At 46.4% G+C, this 17072-nt stretch overlaps 1 protein-coding gene across 1 annotated transcript in view; it reads right to left on the minus strand.

Annotated features, from left to right (window-relative positions):
* The window catches only part of PIGK (phosphatidylinositol glycan anchor biosynthesis class K), a 232176-nt gene extending 227965 nt beyond the window's left edge, over positions 1-4211 (minus strand). Inside the window, exons 1-2 of the mRNA XM_089692185.1 lie at positions 4058-4211; positions 1371-1424 (exon numbers count right to left, since the gene is read on the minus strand). Of these exons, the coding sequence (XP_089548311.1) occupies positions 1371-1424; positions 4058-4183 (180 nt within the window). The 5' untranslated portion in view covers positions 4184-4211. The remainder of the gene's footprint in view (positions 1-1370; positions 1425-4057) is intronic.
* Between the last annotated feature and the right edge of the window lie 12861 nt (positions 4212-17072).

The raw sequence follows: 17072 nt of genomic DNA on the forward strand, positions 1-17072 counted from the left end.
AATATAAAAGCTGATCATTTCTGAAACGACCCTTGACCGCTCTGGATAGGGTGAATAATGTATATTTAAAATGATATTCCCATCGAAAATTCACATAGCTATTTAGACAATTCCCAACCAGGACATTGCTACATCTATTCAAAACACAGGGTGTGCTGCTACCTCTTCCAGAAACTGCAATCTGGATGGCTGTCATTCCGAACATCTGGATTCACTAACAAAGGTCATGACCTGATGAAGTGTTCAGGTTACCAAAGGAAGTACTCCTGATCAGCATATTTGCTTCAGGTCAGGGAGAGTACTGAAGGAAGGGGATCAGCATGGAAGGTAAGCAACCAGAATTTTTAGACACAAAGGTTTCCTAAACCAGCATCTTGGTTTATTATTTTAACCACTTTCCAACCGCCCTATAGCATAACTACTGCTACAGGGCGGCAGGGCTGTGCAAAATTACGTATATATATATATGATTTTCTATTTCTGGGTAGGGGGCGCACGCGTCCTACCTGAGCCACCGTTGGCAGCTACAGCTGTTGATCACTGGGTCCCGGCCGGCAATTCCCCACCGATCGCCAAGTATCACTAATGGGGGAGAAGTCTGTATGTAAACAGTAAAGATCTCTCCCCTGTCAGCTCCAGCATACTGCTTTGTACAAAGCAGTGTGCTTACACAGTAAAGCACAGCACACAGTAAAACGCACACAGCACACAGTTAACCCTTTGATCGCTCCAGATGTTAATCCCTTCCTTTTTTTTTTTCATTAGCACTGATCACTGTATTAGTGTCACTGGGGATGTCAGTGACAGTCATTTCCCTCCCCCAGTGTCAGAATGCCCACCGCAGTCCCGCTATAAGTCGCTTATCACAGCCATTACTTGTATAAAAAAATAAAAATTTCAGTATATATACCGCCATTTGTAAACTCTAACTTTCACGTAAACCAATTAATTAACATGTACTGAGATTTATTTTTTTTTTTAGCAAAGACATGTAGAATACATTTTGGCCTAAATTTGACGAAATGTAATTTTTAAATATTTTTTACTGGATATGTTTTATAGCAAAAAGTCAAAAATATAGTTTTTTCAAAATTGTCAGTCTTTTTTTGTTCATAGCGTAAAAAATACAAAAGCACAGACGATCAAATACCACCAAAAGCTCCATTTGTGGGGAAAAAAAGGTCATAAATTTTATTTGGGTGCAGCATTGCATGACCGCGCAATTGTCAGTTAAAGTAACTCAGCGCCGTATCGCAAAAAATTGCCTGATCAGGAAGGGGGGTAAATCCTCTGGAGGGCAAATGGTTAAACAGCTGGTGGGTTAAGGCACACACCTTTATGCAGTGTAATAGAAGGAAGCAAATACTTACTAAAACCGCCCAGTTGTTTGTGTGTCCACTTTTGAAGAAGTGTTCAGCCTTGTTCTGGAATTACAAAAAAAATAAACTTCAAATGAGATATGTTGCAATTTCAAAACATTTTTTGATATCAGAATACACTCGTCAGCTCTCCACAGGAGCTATTGTGTCTACAATACAGGCAGCTAGAGATGCCAGAACAAACCATCCACAGCCTCCGTTACAGTTTCAATTCTGTGGTCAGCAGCAGACCTGCCCCTTTCCGCCTCCTTCGCCTACCCAATCATTAGTAGGGCTGCCCTTGCAATAAATAGGGAAACAGCCTGTGCTTCAAATAGCGGTTCCCACTCAGAACAATAATTTTGTGAACTTGGCCTTTAACCCCTTCCAGCCCCAGTGTCCCTTTAAGTGGGTCATGTACTTAACTGCCCCAGTGGTGACATGATTGGGTACCCGTCCTGAGAGCTCCTGATCATTACTGGAGTAGAGTCTAGAAGCTGTCGATGACAGCTCGGTTACTGTGCTGGGAGTGTGCGGTAAGCGTGCTCTCAGCACAGAAGCCTTGGCCTTCCATGAACACATATGTGCGGCATGTGGGTGGCTAAGGCTACCCTCTTTTCTGCTGCACATATGCATTTCGTGGGCAGCAAGGGGTTAAGGGATAACATTTCAAAGCGTACTTATCCTTTTTAGCACACCCCCCACCCCAGATGCATACTTACCTCTAGCGCCTGCAATCTCTAACCTATATTTATTTCGAGCTGGTGGCTCACTGGTACTCTGGCCACGCCAGAGCATGGACTTATCATAGGATTCTATAGGGTCATCTCCTAAACCTACTTATCCTTCCCTCCCCCTGTCCTATGCCTGATACTCACCTGTACACACTCCTGCCACATCTCAACTAAGAAGCCAACCGGAAGAGGCAGGAATGCAGCAGTCACAACCGCTCCAACACTTTTCACTTTCTGCATGTACAGAAAACTCTATCCATTCCCATGCAGAGGCCCTCTATGGTACATCCCAACCACAGATGGCACCTCCATAGTAATGAGCAGGATGCGGTACAATAGGAGCTATTCCGAACCCACATGTTCGAGCCTGGCAGGTAGATGCCACCTGTAATGGGCCGATCATCTGCAGCAGAGGCATTTCCACCCGCAGAAGCATGCATACAAGTGTTGTGTATATGTGCAGCTGAAGGACAGAGAATGCCTCGACTGATGATGATTGGCCCATTACATGCAACAGCTTCTTAGCAGGCTCAGCCATGTGGGTTCAGAAGAGCATCTGAACACTCATCTCTAGTCAGGAGTATATGTACAGAACTCCCTTCCATACCAGCTCCCACAGTACAGACTATCCCCAGTTCACTCCATCAGTACAGGCCACCCCCTTGGCACAGACTTTCCCCCAAATCACCTCCTCATTAGAGAGCCCACCACCTCAGTCTATCCCTCCCAATAGGAGTCCCCCCAATACAGACCCCTCCCCAAGTACAGGCCCCCTCCTATCCTATCCCCCCAGTACAGACCCCTCCCCAAGTACAGACCCCCTCCTATCCCCCCAGTACAGATCCCTCCCCAAGTACAGACCCCCTCCTATCCCCCCAGTACAGACCCCTCCCCAAGTACAGACCCCCTCCTATCCCCCCAGTACAGACCCCTCCCCAAGTACAGACCCCCTCCTATCCCCCCAGTACAGACCCCCTCCCCCAGTACAGACCCCCTCCTATCCCCCCAGTACAGACCCCCTCCCCCAGTACAGACCCCCTCCCATCTCCCCCAGTACAGACCCCCTCCCATCTCCCCCAGTACAGACCCCCTCCCCCAGTACAGACCCCCTCCTATCTCCCCCAGTACAGACCCCCTCCCCCAGTACAGACCCCCTCCTATCTCCCCCAGTACAGACCCCTTCCTATCTCCCCCAGTACAGACCCCCTCCTATCTCCCCCAGTACAGACCCCCTCCTATCTCCCCAGTACAGACCCCCTCCCATCTCCCCAGTACAGATCCCTCCCCCAGTACAGACCCCCTCCTATCTCCTCAGTACAGATCCCTCCCCCAGTACAGACCCCCTCCTATGGTATCCCCCCAGTGCAGACACCTTACCCAGTACAGACCCCCTCCTATCCTATAACCCAGTACAGATTCCCCCACCCAGGACAAACCCCTCCCCTATGCTATCCCTCCCCCTGATACAGACCCCTCCCCCATGAGAGACCCCCTTATATCCTATCCCCCCAGTACAGAGCCCTACCCCAGTACAGACCCTCCCCCATCCTATTCTCCCAATACAGACCCCTCCCCCAGGAAAGACCCTCTCCTATCCTATCCCCCAGTACAGACCCCCCTATCCTATTCCCTCAGTAAAGACCCCCCCCCCCGGACAGACCCTCTCCTATCCCCCACTACAGCCCCCCCCCCATCCTATTTTCCCAGTACAGACCTACCCCCTCAGGACAGACCCCCCCCTTCCTATCAATCCAGTACAGACCCCTCCCCAGTACAAACCCCCTCCTATCCTTCCCCCCAGTCTATCTCTCCAAAAAAAGGCAAGTCCTCCTCCCCTACCCCTCATTACTGACCTCTCCCAGTAGAGTAGGACCCTCTCACAGAAATTTCCCTCAGTACAGACCTCCTCTCAGTCCTCCTCCTTAGTACAGACGCCCCAGTATACAGAAAACCGCCACCACCTACCTCTGTATACTGAGCTGTGGCACCCAATGACAGAACCACAACACAGATCACCAGCCGGCATCCGACACACGGCGCCGCCATCTTCCCTGATGACAGGAGAGACTTCCGCGTCACGTGACAGCCCATTGACACAACCGGTGTCCTGAAGCTGTAGGGGGCGCAGTGCACGCTGGGAGGTCACATCTGTCACTGGGGGTGTGCGGGGACATGAGGAGGGGGGCTGTGTACCAGAAACACAGAGGAACTACAAGTCACAGCATGTCCTGATACCAAATGGGTGGGGTGAGGGGCGGAGCACTCAGAAGATGGGTCTGCCTTCAGTTAAAGTGAAATTAAACCCACCAATGTCCCTGATTCCCCAAATATTTACATTCCTCTGATTATAACTCACTCATGCAGTATGGTCCCTATTCTACACCACCTCTCTCCCTATGGCGTGCCGTATGGTCCCTATTCTACACCGCTTCACTCCCTATGCCATGCTGTATGGTCCCTGCCCTGTTCTACACCTCACTCCCTACGCCATGCTGTATGGTCCCTATTCTACACCTCCTCACTCCCTATGCCATGCCGTATGGTCCCTGTTCTACACCGCCCCACTCCCTATGCCATGCTGTATGGTCCCTGTTCTACACCGCCCCACTCTCTATGCCATGCTGTATGGTCCCTGTTCTACACCTCCTCACTCCCTAGGCCATGCCGTATGGTCCCTGTTCTACACCGCCCCACTCCCTATGCCATGCCATATGGTCCCTGTTCTGCGCCGCCTCACTTCTTATGCCATGCCATTCCTTATTCTACACTGCCTCACTCCCTATGCCATGCTGTATGGTCCCTATTCTACACTTCCTCTCTCCCTATGCCATGCTGTATGGTCCCTATTCTACACCGCCCCACTCCCTAGGCCATGCTGTATGGTCCTTATTCTACACCGCCCCACTCCCTAGGCCATGCCGTATGGTCCCTGTTCTACTCCTCACTCCCTATGCCATGCCGTATGGTCCCTATTCTACACTGCCTCTCTCCCTATGCCATGCTGTATGGTCCCTATTCTACACCGCCCCACTCCCTAGGCCATGCAGTATGGTCCCTATTCTACACCGCCCCACTCCCTAGGCCATGCCGTATGGTACCTGTTCTACACCGCCTCACTCCCTATGCCATGCTGTATGGTCCCTATTCTACACCGCCTCACTCCTTATGCCATGCCGTATGGTCCCTATTCTACACCCCTTAGTACCTATGCCATGGCACATGGTCCCTATTCTACACTGCCTCACTCCCTATCCCATGCCATACATTACCTATTCTACACCACCTCACTCCCTATCCCATACTATACATTCCCTATTCTACACCACCTCACTCCTTATGCCATGCCATATGGTCTCTATTCTACACCCCTCAGTCCCTCTGCCATGGCGCATGGTCCCTATTCTACACCGCCTCACTCCCTATGCCATGCAGTATGGTCCCTATTCTACACCACCTCACTCCCTATCCCATGCCATACATTCCGTATTCTACACAACCTCACTCCCTATCCCATTCTGTTCATTCCATATTCTACACCGCCTCACTCCCCATCCCATACCATACAGTCCCTATTCTACACCGCCTCACTCCCTATCCCGAACTGTTTATTCCCCATTCTACACTGACTCATTCCCTATCCCATGCCATACATTCCCTATTCTACACTGCCTCACTCCCTATCCCATACTATACAATCCCTATTCTACACCACCTCACTCCCTATCCCATACCATACAATCCCTATTCTACACCGCCTCACTCCCTATCCCATACCATACATTCCCTATTCTGCCCCGCCTCACTCCCTATCCTATACTGTTTATTCCCTATTCTACACCACCTCACTCCCTATCCCATACCATGCATTCCCTATTCTACACCACCTCACTCCCTATCCCATACCATGCATTCCCTATTCTACACCACCGCACTCCTTATCCCATATCATGCATTCCCTATTCTACCCAGCCTCACTCCCTATCCCATGCCATACATTCCCTATTCTACACCACCTCACTCCCTATCCCATACCATGCATTCCCTATTCTACCCAGCCTCACTCCCTATCCCATACTATACATTCCCTATTCTGCATCGCCTCACTCCCTATCCCATACCATACATTCCCTATTCTGCACCGCCTCACTCCCTATCCTATACTGTTTATTCCCTATTCTACACCACCTCACTCCCTATCCCATACTATACATTCCCTATTCTGCATCGCCTCATTCCCTATCCCATACCATACATTCCCTATTCTACCCAGCCTCACTCCCTATCCCTTGCCATACATTCCCTATTCTACACCACCTCACTCCCTATCCCATACCATACATTCCCTATTCTACCCAGCCTCACTCCCTATCCCATGCCATACATTCCCTATTCTGCACTTTCACATTCACTATCCCATATCATACATTCCCTATTCTACACCACCTCACTCCCTATCCCATACCATGCATTCCCTATTCTACCCAGCCTCACTCCCTATCCCATACCATGCATTCCCTATTCTACCCAGCCTCACTCCCTATCCCATACCATGCATTCCCTATTCTACCCAGCCTCACTCCCTATCCCATGCCATACATTCCCTATTCTACCCAGCCTCACTCCCTATCCCATACCATGCATTCCCTATTCTACCCAGCCTCACTCCCTATCCCATACCATGCATTCCCTATTCTACCCAGCCTCACTCCCTATCCCATACCATGCATTCCCTATTCTACCCAGCCTCACTCCCTATCCCATACCATGCATTCCCTGTTCTACACCGCCTCACTCCCTATCCCATGCCATACATTCCCTATTCTAGCCCGCCTCACTCCCTATCACATACCATACATTCCCTACTCTACACTTCCTCACTCCCTATACCATACATTCCCTATTTTGCACAGCCTCACTCCCTATCCCATACCATACATTCCCTATTCTATACCGCCTCCCTCCCTATCCCATACCATACATTCCCTATTCTACACCGCCTCCCTCCCTATCCCATACTATACATTCCCTATTCTACAACACCTCCCTCCCTATCCCATACTATACATTCCCTATTCTACAACACCTCACTCCCTATCCCATACCATACATTCCCTATTCTTCCCCGCCTCGTTCCCTATCCCATGCCATAAATTCCCTTTTTTACACCGCCTCATTCCCTATCACATGCCATACATTACAAATTCTACACTGCCTCACTCCTTATTCCATATCATACATTCCCTATTCTACACCACCTCACACCCTAACCCATGTCATAAGTTCCCTATTCTTCACCGCCTTATTCCCTATCCCATGCCATACATTCCCTATTATACATCGCCTCACTCCCTATCCCATACTATACATTTCCTATTCTACACCGCCTCACTCCCTATCCCATATCATACATTCCCTATTCTACACCACCTCACTCCCTATCCCATACCATACATTCCCTATTCTACACTGCCTCATTCCCTATCCCATACCATACATTCCCTATTCTACACCACCTCACTCCTTATCCCATATCATGCATTCCATATTCTACCCAGCCTCACTCCCTATCCCTTACCATGCATTCCCTATTCTACTCAGCCTCACTCCCTATCCCATACCATGCATTCCCTATTCTACCCAGCCTCACTCCCTATCCCATACCATACATTCCCTATTCTACACTGCCTCATTCCCTATCCCATACCATACATTCCCTATTCTACACCGCCTAATTCCCTATCCCATATTATACATTCCCTATTCTGCACCACCTCATTCCTTATTCCAATGGCACATGTTCCCTATTCTACACCCTTGTCCCATACTATACATTCCCTATTCTGTATCGCCTCACTCCCTATCCCATACCATACATTCACTATTCTACACCGCCTCACTCCCTATCCCATACTGTTAATACCTTATTCTGCACCGCGGTATTCCCTATCCCACACCATACATTCCCTATTTCACACCACCTCACTCTATATACTATTCTATACCTACCTCTTCTTCACTGCTTCGTTCCATATGGTTTCTGCTGGAGGATTTTTTGTTTCTGCAAGCATTTATTTTTTTTGTTGCTAGCAGGGGAATCTATTGTTTGAAGTAAGTGGTTTATACTTTAAAAGGGAGTTGTGATAGGAGGTGAATAGGGGGAGAGACATGGGGTGGTGCTGAGAGGTGGGAAGGGGGCAGAGACAAGGGTGACCTGGGAGTGGACGGGAGTTCCTAAAACCTCTTCTTGTAGATGAAAGCCCTAAATATAAACATTCACATGATGCTAAATCTGATGCTAACTAGTTTTGCATATTTAGCGATCTGCTGCCCTCTACTCTCTGTAAGTGATTGTGCTGCTAAATGTTCAAAGAGATTATTTATGAACATCACTTCCTGTCTCTGTGTGTCTGGGTTAGAAGCCTCAGAAGGAGGAAGTGGAGAGAGAAGGAGGAGCTACATGATCTTATACAGACAGGAGCTGATGGTATTTCACCTAGATCAGTAGAGACTTCCAACGGCCAACGGCCACTTATGCTATTTAGAGGTCCAGATGCATGTCATATTTGACATTACTAGGGACTAAGTGCAAAGTAAATAGGCTGACTCTGTGTTCCAGTGCCACGGTTTCTACGGGTGAAAGGCTGCATTCCAGGCTGGTTGGACAATGGCTGGAAGGTCTCCTCATCACCACAGAGCCATCATCACATCATAGCTAACTAGGAGGGCGTTACATACAGTATGTACTGTTATTATTTCTTTCTTATGTAATCGCTTGCCCTCCTGAGGATTTACCCTCCTTCCTGATCCGGCCATTTTTGTGTTACGGTACTGAGTTACTTTAACTGACAATTATGCAGTCGTGTAACGTTGCACCCACAAATTGAGCTTTCTTTTAGTGGTATTTGATCGCCTTTATTTTTTGCGCTATAAAAAAAGCGTCAATTTTGAGAAAAAAAAACAATATTTTTGACTTTTTGCTGTTAAACAAGTCCAGTAAAAGAATTAAAAAAATCAAATTTCATCAAAAGTTTAGGCCAAAATGTATTCTGCTACATGTCTTGCTAACAAAAATCTCAATACGTTTAAATTAATTGGTTTACGTGAAAGTTATAGTATTTACAAATGGCGGTATATATACTGGAATTTTTTTTTTTATACTAGTAATGGCGGCGATCAGCGACTTGTAGCGGGACTGCGGCAGGCATTCTGACACTGGGGGGGAACTGACTTGGTGTCACTGACATCCCCAATGACACCAATACAGTATTCAGTGCTAAAAAAAAAAAGCACTGACACTGTACTAATGGCACTGGGTAGGAAGGGGTTAACATTAGTAAACAAAGCAGCCCACCTTCCCATCGGAGATCCTTGGTAATCACCAGGCGGTGGCTGGTAATCACTGAGAACGTCGTGGGTAGGGCGCACGCTGCATGCGAGCGCCCCCTATTCGGAAATACAAAACCATGTTTATATATATATATATATATATATATAAATATATATATATATATATATATATATATATATATATATATATATATATATATATATTTGTGCACCCCTGCTGCCCTGTAACAGTATTTCTACTATAGGGCGGCGGTGAAGCAGTTAAAGCTTGTATTATTTACATACTGGTGTGCATCTGGAGATCATATCCCCCCTTATGTATTACACATGGAGATCATATCCCCCCTTATGTATTATACATGGAGATCATATCCCCCCTAATCTCCTCTTCTCAAGAGAGAATACATTCAGTTCCTCTAATCTTTCCTCATAGCTGAGCTCCTCCATGCCTCTTATCAGTTTGGTTGCCCTTCTCTGTACTTTCTCCAGTTCCCCAATGTTCTTTTTGTGAATTGGTGCCCACAATTGAACTGCATATTCCAGATGAGGTATTACTAATGACTTGTACCGGGGGAAATTATCTCTCTCTCATTATTAAGCTTGTGATGTACCAGAACTCCCAGATCCTTCTCCACCATTGACCCCCCCCCCCCCAGTTTTACCCCCTAGTATGTATGATGCATGCATATTCTTAGCCCCCAAGTGCAGAACCTTACATTTATCAACATTAAACCTCATTTGCCACATAGTTGCCCAATTAAACAGTGCATTGAGGTCCGCTTGTAAATTGGAGACATCCTGTAAGGATGTTATTCCACTGCACAGCTTGGTGTCAGCTGCAAAGACTGAAATGGGATTTTTAATCCCAGACCAGGGGCGGACTGACAACTCATGGGGCCCCCGGGCAATAGGGGATCATGGGGCCCCTGTGTCCTTGCCCAAACTCAAAAAAGCCTATGAAAAAGGTACCAGGGACATCTCATGGGGTCCCCTACTGACCCCGGGCCCTCGGGCAGTGCCCAAGTTTCCAAATGGTCAGTCCGCCCCTGTCCCAGACCCTATATCGTTTATAAATATACTAAAAAGTAAGGGTCCCAACACTGAACCTTGGGGTACACCACTGACAACTCCAGACCATTCAGAGTATGAATCATTAACCACTACTCTCTGAATACGATCTTTTAGCCAGTTTTCTATCCATTTACATACAGATTTTTCCAAGCCTGTAGACTTTACCTTAAACATTAGCTGTGTGTGGGGAACTGTGTCAAACGCTTTTGCAAAATGCAAGTATATCATGTCCACCGCCACCCCTCTGTCCAAGTATACCATGTCCACCGCCACCCCTTTGTCCAAGTATACCACATCCACCGCCACCCCTCTGTCCAAGTATACCACATCCACCGCCACCCCCTGTCCAAGTATACTACGTCCACCACCACCCCTCTGTCCAAGTATACCACGTCCACCGCCACCCCCTGTCCAAGTATACCATGTCCACCGCTACCTCTCTGTCCAAGTATACCACGTCCACCGCCACCCCCTGTCCAAGTATACTACGTCCACCACCACCCCTCTGTCCAAGTATACCACGTCCACCGCCACCCCCTGTCCAAGTATACCACGTCCACCACCACCCCTCTGTCCAAGTATACCATGTCCACCACCACCCCTCTGTCCAAGTATACCATGTCCACCACCACCCCTCTGTCCAAGTATACCATGTCCACCGCCACCTCTCTGTCCTCTGTGGATTTGTAAAGTGGTATAAAATAGCTAAGGAAAAAGATTTCCATGTTGTGAAACATGAGTCTTCATGAGATGGAGAGTTTTGTAGCAGGGAATTTATATTTACAGACTGAGGCGTCTATGTAAGTGGAGCGGAATGAGAGCTCAGTGCTACTCACTGAGGCAATGGCCATCCCAAGAAGGAAAAGAGGATCTGAGAGACCCAACATTCATGGCTCACTTCAGTTCTCCAAGAAATTACTTCTTGTATGCATGGTCTCAGCTAGTCCAATGGTCAAGCGTAATGCTTAAGCATGCTGTGTGTTCACCTTCAAAGCCAGAAGTCTGAGTTCTAGAAACACTGGGGGATATATACTAAAACTAGAGAGTGCAAAATCTTGGGCAGCTCTGCCAGCTTTCAGGTTTTATTGCCAAAGCTTAATTGAAGAAGCTAAAGTTAGAAGCTTATTGGCTACGATGCACACCAGATTCTGAGTGCTCCAGTTTTAGTAAATCTCCTCCTCTGTCTACGATCCCCTTCCCCCTTCTTTTTAAACATCCGAGTCACTGGGTATATTTCACCTTAAATCCACCAGAGTTCCACACTGTTTTTTCACTTTTGCCGATGTCACTGCCAATGTCACTGTTCCACATATGACCTGTTAGGTTCCTTTTGGCGCCTCTCAAAGTAAAGGTGAAAGCATATCCCTGTGTCCCAGAACATGGGATGTAGACTTGTCCTAATACCAATCCAGGGGGCTAGGGAATGTAAAGAGCTAAGGATCATCACTACTCTCAACTAGTCCAGGTGAATAAATGATAAAGAGCAGCCTCAGCCTACATGTCTCCACCATGCCACACACACTGATGCATTTCGTCCCGCGCACTGCGGCTTAGTCATAGGGTCCCTAAAAGCATCAGGGTGTGTGGTCACTGTTCTGCATGTTATACCTTTTACGTTTTCTTCTCCAACCCTAACATGTTTTCCATAGTTTTTTTTCAGGACAGATATGGTTTTCATTTGGTAGCAAATATGGGTACATATATTTTGGTTCTTGTTGGGAAGAAACAGTTGGTTCTAGTTGGGCAAAAAATGTGTTTTTCTGTCATTTTTCACAACGCAATATTTCACAATGCAACATTTGTGTGGCTAAATATAATTACCTAAAAAATGCAATCAATACATTTTGCTGGTTAATATTATACCACATCAGTGTGACTTTTATGTAACATAGTGCAATGGTAATACTCAAAGTGAATATGTGCATATATACACAGACAGTGTGTCTCCCTCAGAGGGGCTACATAGATGCGATCTGGGATTTGTGTTAGAAGCAAGCTGCATAGTGCACTCCAAGCACAGTTAGGCCCCTTTCACACAGGGCAGACCCGAAAGCAGATCCACTTGCTCAGCGGGGAATCTGCCCGCTGATCTCCACTGAACAAGCGGATGACAGGTCTGTGTCTGCTCCGCTTATGCAGAGCAGACACAGCCCACTGTCCTCTCTAGGCTGTCGGATGGAAACGGACCACCTGCCCATTTCCATCTGACTGTCATCTGATCAGATCAGCCAGATGGATGGGGAATGGATCCCCACCTGTCTGTTTTTAGCAGTCAGGATCGGATCGGATGCAGGCGGGTGTAAACAGACACATGTCTGTTTACACCCACCGTTCCATAGAGAGCAATAGAACGTCCAATCAGGTCCGCTTGAAAAATGGATAGGCGGACCCGATCTGTCCCCTCATGTGAAAGGGGCCTTACCGATAGCTCCTGGTTTTATAATAACAAGCACCAGCTCCCAATCACCTGATCACTGTGATAGCCTGTGATTGGCTATGATAGTGATCCCTTAATAAAACCACCCTGTACTCTATTTCTCCTCTGAATGGAGAAAAAGATACAATTTGTTTTCTCCTAGTCAGAAAAAAGTCTGTTTGTAAAAAAATAAAGATAAAATGTCTAGATCAGGGCTTGATCTAGAATAGTGGTCAGGGCCAGAGTCAGGGGCAAGGTCATGGTCAGGGTCAATGTGTTTTAGGTAGAATATAAAAAGCGTTTTTAGGGAGGATTAAAAAAAATTATCTGTTGTTTCTTAGCCCTACTGAGGGCGGAAACAAATAATGTACACATATGTGGTATCGCTAGGAGTGTGAGGAGAAGGAGAATTTATTTGGGGGGTTTTTTCAAGGTGGGCCATGGTAATGGCAAAAAATATACTGATACTTCTTCTAAAAAATATATATATTTCATTATTTTAAACCAGTTTTCTTTTGATAATCAAAGTCAGGAGATTTTATTTACCATTTGTCAGTGAATGAAGGTCCAACGTGTCCTTAGAAGTAGTTACAAAGATATGTACAGCTTTACTAACACATGCCAAAGCTGCAAATCTGGATTCAGGCAATAAGATTCATGTTACTTTCTCTTATGCAGGAGAGCTTAAGATCTCATCTATTTTCATTGGGGGGGGGGGGGGGTCTAGATCTCGTCAGTGGAGACCGGGGGGGGGGTCTAGATCTGGTCAGTGGAGACCAAATCTAGACCCTGCATGACAATCTTAGCATGTTGACTTCAGTGTGTTGAATATGAACTGACTGCCAATAAGTTATTACATTTATCAGCGGTAAAGACATTTACATGGCCATATAGCCCATCGCTTTAAAATATATTTTTTCGCAGAAACCCTGAAATATTAGCCTTGGTTATAAAGTGCTGCTCTAGGACCCCATAGGATCTGACTGCATGACCAACTGTTGAAGCATTTGGTCATATGGTCACTGCTGAAGAGGAGCAGCATTTAAAGTGATAGAGAGTCAGGAAGCATTATTATTATACAGGATTTATATAGCACCAATAGTTTGCTTAGCGCTTTACAAAAGGGAGACAATACAGCAACAATACAATTCAATACAAGAGAGTTATTAGGGCCCTGTTCCTGGGAGCTTACAATACTAGGAGTCTTTGATGCACTGATAATTAACATGCTGACAGGAGGAGGTAACAGAGTGATGGCTAATCAGTGTGCTCTGTTATCCAGTTGACAGGCTAATGTTGTGGTGTGGACCAAGATTTGCTGCCAGGGTCAGGGACCTGGCTGTGTTGCCTGGCAGGGATGCCTGGATCACAAAACTGGCTTAACGGAATCAAGTAAGACATTTCACATGTATGTATTTCAACTGTGTATTTAGCTGCTTACCTCACATTCATCTTAGCCTTAGACTTTATAGAATCTTTACTTTCAGAAAAATACTTGGTTTAACCACTTGAGCTCCTGAGGATTTACCCCCCTTAATGACCAGGCCTCTTTTTGCTACTTGGCGCTGCACTAATTCAACTGATAATTGCGCGGTCATGCAATGCTGCACCCAAACGAAATTTACGTCCTTTTTTTCACACAAATAGAGCTTTCTTTCGGTGTAATTTGATCACCTGTGTGCTTTTTATTTTTCACGCTATAAACAAAAAACCGCCAAACATTTTGAAGAAAAACAATATTTTTTATTTTCAGCTATAAAAAATATATAGTAAACTCAAAGTTGGCTATAAATTTAGGCCAAAATGTATTCTGCTCCATCTTTATGGTAAAAAAAATCCCAATAAGTGTATATTGATTGCTTTGTGTGGACGTTATAGCGTCTACAAAATATGGTATAAATACTGCAATTTACGCCATTTTTCTGCTATACAGCACTGCGCTAGTTTAACGGATAATTGCGCGGTCATGCAATATGGTACATAAATGAAATTTACATCCTTTTTTTCCCCACAAATTGAGCTTTCTTTCGGTGGTATTTGATCGCCTGTGCGGTTTTTATTTTTTGCGCTATAAAAAAAAAGTCTGACAATTTTGAGGAAAAAAAAACAATATTTTGGACTTTTTGCTATAAAACATGTCCAGTAAAAAAAAATGCAAAAATCAAATTTAGTCATAAATTTCTGCCAAAATGTATTCTGCGACATGTCTTTGCTAAAAAAAACCCCAATACGTGTAAATTAATTGGTTTACGTGAAAGTTATAGCGTTTACAAATGGCGGGAAAGATACTGGAATTTTTAGGGGTTTTTTTATACTAATAATGGTGGCGATCAGCGAATTATGGCAGCGACCAGCGACTTATGGCAGCGACCAGCGACTTATGGTGGGACTGCGGGACTACGGCGGACATTCTGACATTGGGGGGTACTGACTTGGGGTCACTGACATCCCCAAAAACACTAATACAGTGATCAGTGAAAAAAAAAAAAAAACCTGACACTGTACTAATGGCAATGGGGAGGAAGAGGTTAACTTTATTTAGCAGGGAAGGGTTATAGGAGTGAGGGGAGTGTTTTGCTAGGGGGCGGGGTGTGTGTACTGGGTGGGACAAGGCTGATCGAGAAAGTGAAACTATTCTTTCTCGATCAGCTCATCCTCGAGCTGACAGAGAGGTTACAGACAGCACAGCTACTGCAGCTGTGCTCTCTGTCACCGTTTACCGACGATCGCCGGGACATAGCCGCTAACGAGCGCCTGTGACCCGGCAACTGACATCTGCGGCGGTGATCCACAGGACAAATAGGGCGGCAGCATGCCTCGCGCGCACCCCCTATTTGTTTACAAAACACACGTTTTAAAACGTGGTTTTGCCTGTGAGTGCCGCTCTGCCACCGTATATGTACAGTGGCTGGGCGGCATGCGGTTAAGGAATAATTCCAGGCATGGGTACTTTATACATACTTACATTGGTCCAGTGTGGACCGATGTAACTCTGTATTACCATACCTTGCTGATGTCCCTGGAAGCCGGAAAACACTGAAATTACATCACCATCTCGCCTTTCCACCTCGTCCAATCAAATGCTTGGCATTCATTAGGAAAATGTAAAACATTCTCTGAATGGCACTTCCTGAAGACGATCCTTTATCGAAACGCATCGAGGTTTGATGACTCAACGTCCGCCAACGTCACTTCCGCCCTTTGAAACGCACACCACCTGGAGGATTAACCACCATAGCGGCGGCCATTTTTTCATCACACAGGCTGAATACACCAGGTGCCAGGTTATGGGCACTTCTTTTGTGAGTTCAATACTTACAGTTATGTCCCCACTATTAAAGTAAAAGCAGTTTTACACTATGGGATGTCTATCTTTGTTTTTTTTTTATACATGCTGAGTACTTGCTTATTTTACCTAAGGAGGATAGGAGAGAGTTGGTATTGATCAGGGGCGGACTGACCATTTAGCCACTCAGGTACTGCCCGAGGGCCCGGGGTCAGTAGTGGGTGAGGACACAGGGGCCCCATGATTTCCTATTGCCCGGGGGCCCCATGAGTTGTCAGTCTGCCCCTGGTATTGATACAGCACTGTTGGAGGAACAACCGATTACCATTAGCAACACTGCATACTGGGATAGTCCCAAAAGCGCAAACGACCATCCTAGAGATAGGTGGTCATGGGATTACGGTGTAAGGGATTTCCGGCAAGAAGAATCGTGATCGGGAACGCGCATGCGCATAGGAATTCCCGCAAAAGAAATGCCAGTTGTGCGCATGTGCACACGTGCGGCGAAGATTGGCGCCAGACGGCCCATTTAAGGAGTGCCTCTGCTCATGTTCAGTGCTGACTGGTCTTCAGCTCCCCCCGTGTCCTGCTTATTCCTGTACAATTCCTCCGTTACCAACCGGGCTTGTTCCTGACCCGACTTCGATTACTCTCCTCATACCGGTTCCTGACTTCGGCTCTGCTCCTGACCTTGGCTTTTCCTTCTGATTCTGTACCGCGCTGCCCGACTGTTGATGACCCTGGCTATCCCATAACTTTGCTCCAGTCTCTTGTCCTCACTACCTACCTTGCTCTGCTGCACGCCTGGCAATCCACAAGACCTGCTCTGTCTATTATTATAGTGTCCAAATCAGAGGATC

This window comes from Staurois parvus, unplaced genomic scaffold, assembly GCF_062004578.1.
Source record: "Staurois parvus isolate SC_StPar_1 unplaced genomic scaffold, SC_StPar_1.0 ptg000578l, whole genome shotgun sequence".
In the NCBI taxonomy this organism is placed as follows: Eukaryota; Metazoa; Chordata; class Amphibia; order Anura; family Ranidae; genus Staurois; species Staurois parvus.